This window comes from Episyrphus balteatus, chromosome 1 (assembly GCF_945859705.1).
Source record: "Episyrphus balteatus chromosome 1, idEpiBalt1.1, whole genome shotgun sequence".
NCBI lineage: Eukaryota > Metazoa > Arthropoda > Insecta > Diptera > Syrphidae > Episyrphus > Episyrphus balteatus.
In genome coordinates, this window is record NC_079134.1 from 51,946,619 (window position 1) to 51,956,234 (window position 9,616).

The 9,616-nt window shown below is 31.9% G+C and overlaps 1 protein-coding gene across 1 annotated transcript; it reads right to left on the minus strand.

Annotated features, from left to right (window-relative positions):
* Window positions 1–379: 379 nt before the first annotated feature.
* Window positions 380–6,125, minus strand: LOC129920971 (serine-rich adhesin for platelets-like). Its single transcript, XM_056002563.1, has 3 exons — window positions 6,112–6,125; window positions 4,986–6,058; window positions 380–1,071 (listed from the first exon to the last, which is right to left on the minus strand). Exons 1-3 carry the CDS (start codon window positions 6,123–6,125, stop codon window positions 380–382), a joined length of 1,779 nt encoding a protein of 592 aa, XP_055858538.1.
* Between the last annotated feature and the right edge of the window lie 3,491 nt (window positions 6,126–9,616).

The following is a 9,616-nucleotide window of genomic DNA, read 5'->3' on the forward strand; positions in this document are numbered from 1 at the left end:
TTTGCCAGAAGCAAGCTTCCTCAAAAGAGGATGGCAGAATCCTTAAAAATCAATCCCTTCTTCGTACTTTCAGCTAAAAAGAAGTTTTGTTTAACCAAAATCGGTTTTATTTGTATTAACTTTTATATTTAGGTAACTGGCAATCCCTCCCCACCCCCGTGGCAAAGCCTCCCACCTGGGGAGGCTTTGCCACATCACTTTTCGTTTTTTTGAATAAATTATTAAAAATATAAATAATTAATATATCAAGATGAAAAAAATATTTAAGTGAAGATAATAAAGTCAATAATAATATCAGATATAAAAAAATTAAAAGAAACGTAAAAACTTTGCGTTAAATCAATTTTCCTAAATCCTGGCAAATCCTCCCCCTTCTACCCTACATTTTATACAAGGGGTTATTTAAGGTATCTAAATGTACTTTCCCTTTTTCATTTTCATCATCAAAAACTACGGATACAAAATAGTGTTTAATAGCTACCCAATTTTTTACAAAATATTCCACTACCTCGTAAAATGACAGCCACCTTGTAGCAACAACTTTTTTAATTTTGCTTTTTTTTAAATTAAAATACTCCTGGAATAGCTGCAGTTCATCCTGCCTTTTTGCACTGTTCTTAAAAAATTGGAACACTTCCTGTGGAAATGTGCATATTGCTTTTGGCAAGGTAGCTGCGGCGTATTCTGCACACTTGTGAATAGAATGCGAAGTGCAAACCACTGCAAAAATATCTTGATTTAGTTCTTTTAGGAGAGCTTGAACGCCATTTTTAGCTCCTTGCATGACATTGGCACCATCAGAGCCAAATCCAATTAAATTGGAATACGGTATTTCCATCTTATCCAGGGTCTCCTTTATTTTTGAAAAAATGCTTTTAGCTGTAGAGTCTTTGATTTCCATTATGCATAAAAACTGATCGATGACTTTTCTCATTTCTTCGTCATAGTACCTTGCAAGAACAGCTATACACTTTTTTGTACATATATCGGTTGACTCATCCGTTATAATTGAAAACTTTGTCTCTCTTAGTTTTTTTGCAATATTTTTGGAACAAAATGGCTCCACAACATCTTATGTAAAATTAAAAAAATAAAATAAAGAAAATTAAAATTGACATCACCTACAGGAAGTTACACGGTCAAAAACGTTGAACTATTTATTAGATCTCCTTAGAAATTAAAAAATCTGTACTAAACAATTAATTAATAATTATATAATTAAAAAATAACGGCAACACTAACAGCTTTGAATGATTTTTTTCGAAAGTTTGATGGTGTTTTCGTTTCGTAAAAAAATCAATTTATTTTTTGATCTAAATCCGTCAAAAAACTGTTGTTGCGAATACTTAATTGTAGTTGAACAGATCAAAAATTGTTTTTTTTTACAGATTTAGATCAAAAATAAATTGATTTTTTTACCAAACGAAAACACCATAAGTTATACTTATTTAAATTTTAGTTATTTCAACCAACAGTTTTTGAAATAAACAATTTCAAAGTCAAAATTTTGAAAACAAAAGTTTAAAAAACACATTGAATACTATTTTAGTAAAGACTGTAGATTTCAATACGAAATTGATCGATTGATTTTTTTAGAAAATTAAAAAACAGTAAAACTACTTTTTATATCAGGCCCACTCGTTTATTTCGAAAACACTTAATTGAAATAATTAAAATTAAGTGTATAATTTCTATGGAGTTTGGTACAAACAGCATAAGTCCATTTTTTTTTGGGAAATGAGTTAAGTATGCAGAACTATTGAAAAAAAAAATCTTTTTTCGTTTGGTCTTAAGGGGTAATAACACCTTGTAAACCACGAAATCGAGCGTCATTTTCATCACCGTATAAAACAAAGAAGAAATATTATTTTCTTTTGGTGTTTGTTTAGTTTAATTAAGTATATTAATAAGTAACAGAATAGGCTAATGTTAAATTTTTTAATGATGTGAAATTTTTTAAATGCCGGTGTAGTTCAGGATGATAGTAAAATCCTGTGCTCCCATCGGGCTACCAACTAGCTCCTACAGTTTTTAACCGATTGGGCTGAACTTTTGTGCGGAGCTTGAAAATACTATTCTTGAAGTACGTAGGATTTTTTTGAAATATTAATTTTTAAAGAAATGGCATTAGTTTGAAAAAATTATTTCATTCCAAAAACAAAATTCGTTGAAAAAAAGACCATAAAATCGTTAAATTTTAATATTTCAAAAAAATCCTACGTACTTCACTAGAGAATAGTATTTTTAAGCTCCACACAAAATTTCAGCCCAATCGGTTAAAAACTGTAGGAGTTAGTTGGTCGCCCGATGGGAGCACAGGATTTTACTATCATCCTGAACTACATGACTACATCCTGATGAATATGACGCTCGATTTCATGGTTTACAAGGTGTAATTACCCCTAAACAGCATAATTCTGAGTAAACTGTGGCCCTAACCACACTTAACTCCTTTTTTTAAAATTATATTTGATCATAATGGCATAAATCCAACTTGTGCTGTTTTGACCAATCAAAAATGTTCAAAATTTTAAATAAGTGTTTGGTCAAAACAGCACAACTCAGTTCCTTAGTTTTTCTGATCAACGACGGAAGAGGGGAAAATATAAATAAAACAAAAATAAAACTCTGTAAGTCCGAAAAATTAAAATTATTTAATAAAAAAACTAATTCCAATATTGGTACTAAGGACACAACTTAAAATAATCTTATTCTTGAACGAAAAATAGTTTGGTCAAAACAACATATCTCACTAAAAACCATATAAATACCTACGCTGGAAAATTTAATTTTTTTTAAATTTATTTATGTATGTAAAAATTATTATTTAAACAAAAATTGCATCCCAATATATTTGTATTAAATAAAACTGGGTTTGTAGGAATTTTTCTAACTTTAAAATGCATTTAATTCAAAACGACGATATTGGACTTATATTGTTAATACCAAATTCCATAGATTTAAGCATTCGAAAAAATTATCTTTCAAAGGTGTTAGTGTTGCCGTTATTTTTTAATATTTTCTTTTTATTTTAAGTATTTTTTTTTTAGAAAATTGCCCCTCCCGCCTAAACGGGAGGAGAAAGACCCCCCCCCCCCTCCCATAATAAACAATCATTGTATTAGACCCCTCTACAAAAACCGATATCAATTCTTGGATCCTAAGTTAAAAATAATTGACTTCAATAGGAAAATTCTAAAAGATGTTTGTAGTGATGAAACATTACTAAGAAAAACTGTCTTACAATTGAATTTAAAACTCTTGGCTCGTACTCGATATTATGCAAATATTTTTTATATTTTTGGTGACGTTTATGATACTTTTCTTTCAAAGAAAAACAAATCATTTATATTTTGATGTTCGTTAAAGAAACATTGATATCAAAATAAGAAAAATTATGATAACTCGTTTTAAAAAATTTGTTTATTTTTTGTTTTTTTTTTTAATACAATATTTTCAAAACGATTTAATAAATAATAAATTTCTCATTAAATTGAATTGAAAATATTTTTGTGCGAGTTATTACATACAAAATTTTAAAAAAATTCTAAGTATTTTTTTTAATCATGCATTTTTTTGAGCTAAGTTGTTGGCATTTTATTATATCCTTCTGCCAAGATTTTTTTGTTTCAATTTTTATAATTATTTACTTTAAATAAAATTTAATATAAGATTTAATAAAATTTACGACTTCTTACAAGACATACATTTGTGTCTTAGTTTAAAATTTCTGTTATTCGATATTCAAATCTTCAATTTTGATAATCAACTTCATAAATAATATTATAACTTCTATTCTTTCTGTTCAGTTACCTTAAAATACGATTGGGTTTAATTGAATTTTAGAAGTTCAGACGTTTTCAAAATAAGATAACTTTTTGATTATGTAATGTATGCTATAAGGGGTTAAATCCTGTGTTCTTCCATGTCTCCACGGAACCTCTTGGCCTAAAAGGATATTGTTAAAACAATTTTAAAGAAAAAAAAATCAGTTGGTGTGGGCTTCTACATTGGACACAGTTTCCAGAATCGTATAGAACATCGTTTTAGGATAAAAGGTTAAGTCAGGGATTGCAAAAACCTCTTCGACTTTAGCACTTTTTTGGGTTTTATGAAGAAAAAATACAAAAAGTGTACAGAGTCTTGGCTGTCTTGAGTGAACCCCTTATCCTAAAACGATGTTCTATACGATTCTGGAAACTGTGTCCAATGTAGAAGCCCACACCAACTGATTTTTTTTCTTTTAAATTGTTTTAACAAGAATGACCTCTGAAGTCAACAAACAAATCGTTCGAAAAATATGTATTTATGACATAGATGCTGGCTTGAGGGGTCATTCTTGTTAAAACAATTTAAAAGAAAAAAAATCAGTTGGTGTGGGCTTCTACATTGGACACAGTTTCCAGAATCGTATAGAACATCGTTTTAGGATAAGGGGTTCACTCAAGACAGCCAAGACTCTGTACACTTTTTGTATTTTTTCTTCATAAAACCCAAAAAAGTGCTAAAGTCGAAGAGGTTTTTGCAATCCCTGACTTAACCTTTTATCCTAAAACGATGTTCTATACGATTCTGGAAACTGTGTTCAATGTAGAAGCCAACACCAACTGATTTTTTTTCTTTTAAATTGTTTTAACAAGAATGACCTCTGAAGTCAACAAACAAATCGTTTGAAAAATATGTATATTTTGGCTTGTGGGGTCATTTTTATTTAAACAATTTTAAAGGAGAAGAGGTTTATAATGTGATCTTTAAAATTCAATATAGTTTCCAAAATTGTACTATATTTTTAGGAACAAGGGTTCGTAGTAAATGTAATTTAAAATCTAATGAAAGGATTTCAATATTTTTGACCGTGTATAGAAAACAAAATTGGGACACAGAAATGACATCGGTAATAGAAGTCATGTTATAGTTTGGTGCAGGATTAGGAATTAGGATATCATTTAAATAGAAATAATAAAATAAGTATATTTCGTTCTTACCTGTAAGAATTTGAGTTGCTTTTTTCCTTCCGCATTTAATGTTTTTTGCAGTTTTTGAATCTGCGCATATATTTTTTAAAAAGTCGGGAAGATGGTCCATTATTAGAATTGGCAGGTTGTGCTCTGCGACAAATGCTAGTGATTTTAGCACAGCTGTTGCTTCAGACTGCGTAGTTTGGAATTCGTTTGATTTTTCAAATGAACTCTGGAGCAATTCTTTGTTGCACTGTTTATTTGCGTTTGCTTGGTGAGTTTTTTGATTTCCATGACGAGAAATGTTATATTTTTTCTTCGTCAAGAAAACCTTGCAAGCGGCGCAATATGGTTTTTTTTCTAAAAAACTAAGCCATGGATACATAGTTATCCATTCCGCTCGATTAACCCTTTCGGTTCTTTTTGTTTTTTTAATTTTTTTCGGGCTATCTGTTTCGGAAAGTAAATCAGAATCAGAAACAAATCCAGAATGTGAATCTGAATCATAATTATCTTCCGGGTGCGAGGACGAGGACATGCTTTTGGCTGTGGAGCTAGTCTTAGAAGGCTTTTCTTTCGACGTTGACTTGGCCTTGGAAGTGCATGGAGTTCTGGTCGTTGCGGTGGAGGCATCGAGGGAGCCAATGTTGATGGCATCAGCGTTGGAGTCGGTGGTGGACGGAGTTGTGATCTGTGTGGAGTCATTGAGGGAAGTATTGATGTTGGCGTCACTGATGGAGTCTGTGGTGGACTTAGAATCGGCCTTGGACGTGGAAGTGGAAGCAGTCGTGGTGGAGGCAATGGTGGTGGATGTGGAAGGAGTCTTGGTCTTTGGTCTGGACACATTGGCAGAAGCAGTAATGTTGGCAGCAGCGATGGATGCGCTGTTGATTTTAGCCTTGGGCGTTGTTTTAGCCTTGGGTGTTATTTTAGCCTTGGGTGTTATTTTAGCCTTGGGTGTTATTTTAGCCTTGGACGAAGAATCAGTGGTGGTCGTTGTGGTGGAAGCGTTGGTGGTGGCGTTGACAGAAATAATTTTGGCGGCTGTGTCAATGTTGGAAGAGGTGGTTGTGGTGGCAGGCTTTAATTTCTGAAAATATCTAAACTTTTGGTTAAATTATGGATCTAATTTATTAAATTTAATTCTTATTACCTTTGTATATTCATTTTAGCTATTATTTTATGTTTTTTTGGTTTTTTACTTCTTAAAATTTTAATCACTCTAGTCTCTAGTATCTAGTTTCACAACGAATTCAAAACAACTGTAAATGAATTGAACTCAACACTTTTACAGTTAGTTATAAAGTAGAGACAGATACACATTAAGATGAAAGAGAAAGATAGACAAATGTCAATTGCTGATTTTGGCACTGAATTTTTCAATGAATGCATTCAGCAAAATATTTTCACAATCGATATTTTTTCGATAACTACAAAACTATCGAATTGTTCAGAAAACTTATTTGTTTTGTAAAATTGGTTATATTAATTCAAGAATTTTATGAAATGGGGCCATTTACTGTTGGCCCGGGGCACGGGGCCAAAATATAATTTAAGGGGCCAAATGGCCCAATTGGGCACATTTGCACAACGCTGATCCTACATTATACTAAATACAAAAAAAAAACACACATTGATTTTCTCTTTTCATAGAAATAATCGAGTGTATATGCGTTGACTTTAAATTTGACTCCGCCCCCAACGGTCTGCTTTGATGAAAATAATACATATACTATTACAATTAGTTAGTATCTATATCTACGCACTACGCCTTGAAATGTTTTTTCTTTAGTCGGCCTCAGACCTCTAGTAAGGTAAGTACCATGTACGTTCTTTAGAGGCAAAAATGTTATGAAATAGGAACCTACATTTATAATGTTATAAACACACATAGTTTCGTAGGGTTTTCAGTTGAACTGAATTTAAAATTTTTAATTCTGGAAATATGTATGTGCAAGTTTTTTTTATGTTTTGGGTCTGCTATTGATGTGATGAACAACGCTGCATATTTTTAGGGAAAAACTTTAAATTCTAATAAACTGAACCCCTCTTATTGTAGGTATTCTAAATAAAATTAAAACTCTTAGGAAGGTTATAACGGTATTTAAGTGAAGGTTGACACGTCTATTTTTTTAACTTAAACTTTTTGCTTTATAGGTATTATGTAAAGAAATGAAGAAATATTTTTGTTCATATGTTAAAATGTGCAGAAGCAATTATTATTGCTTTTTGTTTTGTTTAATTTGAAAAAATAGCCTACGAAACTATGTGTGTTTATAACATTATAAATGTAGGTTCCTATTTCATAACATTTTTGCCTCTAAAGAACGTACATGGTACTTACCTTACTAGAGGTCTGAGGCCGACTAAAGAAAAAACATTTCAAGGCGTAGTGCGTAGATATAGATACTAACTAATTGTAATAGTATATGTATTATTTTCATCAAAGCAGACCGTTGGGGGCGGAGTCAAATTTAAAGTCAACGCATATACACTCGATTATTTCTATGAAAAGAGAAAATCAATGTGTGTTTTTTTTTGTATTTAGTATAATGTAGGTACACATTTTTATGTAGGTATTTGGTTTGTTTTTATAATATAAAAATAAGTCGCAAATCGCAATAATCTGATTGGATGAATAGTAGGTACATAAATTGAGTTGAGATCTTAGGTCGTTAGTGTGGTAGTAAATGAAATGCATCTCTCCAAAACTAGGGCTATAGAGATAAATTTAAAGATGGAAAAAAATTGGGGGTATTTTCAAAAGATGTCTAAGGGTTTTTCTAGGATATTGAAGAAGTTACCTACCTATATAGTAAATATGTTTAAAATAGGAAGATGCAAAAATACGTTAAATTCAATTTATTTTTGAAATTGAGGAACCTAACTTCTGGGAAAAATAGAACAAAAAAGCTGTTGACAATATAGGAATTGAATGGGTAGCAGTACCTAACACTTATTAAACTAAGAATTGAGGAGCATCCATAAAAATCAAGTTGGAGTGTTGAATTTTACTTTGCGTTTTATTGAAGGGAGTGAAGTAGGTTGAAGGTAGGTCCAGCCTTTAAAGGTTTTTAAATATGAAAGGGTAAGGGTAGGTATGTATGTATATCCAAATATTGGAAATGACGTAGCCTTTAAAGAGCATTGAATTACCTGCAGCTAGTTGCTTTAAGTGCGTTATGTTCTGTTTTTGGAAGTTTTTAACAGTATTTTAAGGTAGTTTTTACATCAAATTAAAGATTTGAGCATTAATCTGCAAAGAGTATTAAATCTATGCATTGTTAACTTTGTATCATAAAGTTTCAAAATCATGCATCTGTTTCAGCCAATTTAAAGGTCAAATCGTGGAGCAACAAATTCGAGATTAGGGTAACAAATTAGCAACAAAATAGCTTAAGATTCCTGCGTACTTAGATTTTAAAATTTGTGTTTTATCGTACCCAGCTTGATGAATGACGTCATCGAAAAATTAGTTTATCTCCTGTAAGATGGGATTGGGTGGTGATAGAAAATTTAAAAATAACTTTTTGCAGAGCAACAAATTCTGTCTATAATTTGGCATTTTTAGTTTTTTGAAAAAGCGTATAGATAAAAAGTCTCCACAAAATTGCATCTGTTGCAGTCGATTTGAAGGTCAAATCGTGGAGCAACAAATTCAAGATTGGGGTAACAAATTAGCAACAAATTAGCAACAAATTCCTGCATACTCAGATTTTCAAATTTGCGTTGTGGCGTACCCAGCTTGACGTCAAGCTGGGTACGCCACAGATTTAAGGGGTAAGGGGGGGAGCAACAAATTCGGGATTGGGGTAACAAATTAGCAACAAATTAGCAACAAATTACTGCATACTTATTTTTTTGAAATTTTGAGTATTACGTGTTTTTGCGTTTTTTCGTTTCATCCACATATGTTCCACAAATGCATTCAAGCTCCACAAGGCATTTTGGACATGAAGGGATTGGAATAAAAACTTGATATGGACCTTTTTGAAAAAGTTTCAAGGACCTCTTTCTATTGATACCACTTTTTTGACTGTGCGATAATTTTTGGGCGATTTAGCTTTTTTGCATAATCTGTTAATGTGCATTTGAAGGGCAAAACGTGGAGCAACAAATTCGAAATTAGGGTAACAAATTAGCAACAAATTAGCAACAAATTAGCAACAAATTCCTGCATACTTACATTTTTGAAATTTTGAATTTTAATTTGTGGCGTACCCAGCTTGACGTCAAGCTGGGCACGCCACAGTTTTAAGGGGTAAGGGCAGGAGCAACAAATTCGGGATTGGGGTAACAAATTAGCAACAAATTCCTGCATACTCAGATTTTGGATTTTCGGTTGTGGCGTACCCAGCTTGACGGACCTAATTTCGACATCGGTGGGGAAAGCAAGACTGTTCAAATCGACGAGACTTTCTTGACACGGAGAAAATACTATCGATGACAACAAAGCAAACGACATTCGTGGTGTTAGGATTAAATTGCAAGGAAGACAAGGTTGGAGTTTTTTTTTCAAAGTCAATTCAAAAAGCAAACAGGATTTATGTCCATACATTCCAAAGTATGTTGACCACAACACCAGTCGCATTACTACAGACAGTACTAAGGTGTTGACTGGACATAATATGCTTCACTAAACCACGAACCATAGTAAA

Excerpts from the sequence above, each read along its gene's own strand:
- LOC129920971 (XM_056002563.1), bottom strand. Across the intron at positions 1,072-4,985 it reads AGCAACTCAAATTCTTACAG|ATGTTGTGGAGCCATTTTGT; the intron begins GTAAGAACGAAA and ends ATTTTACATAAG.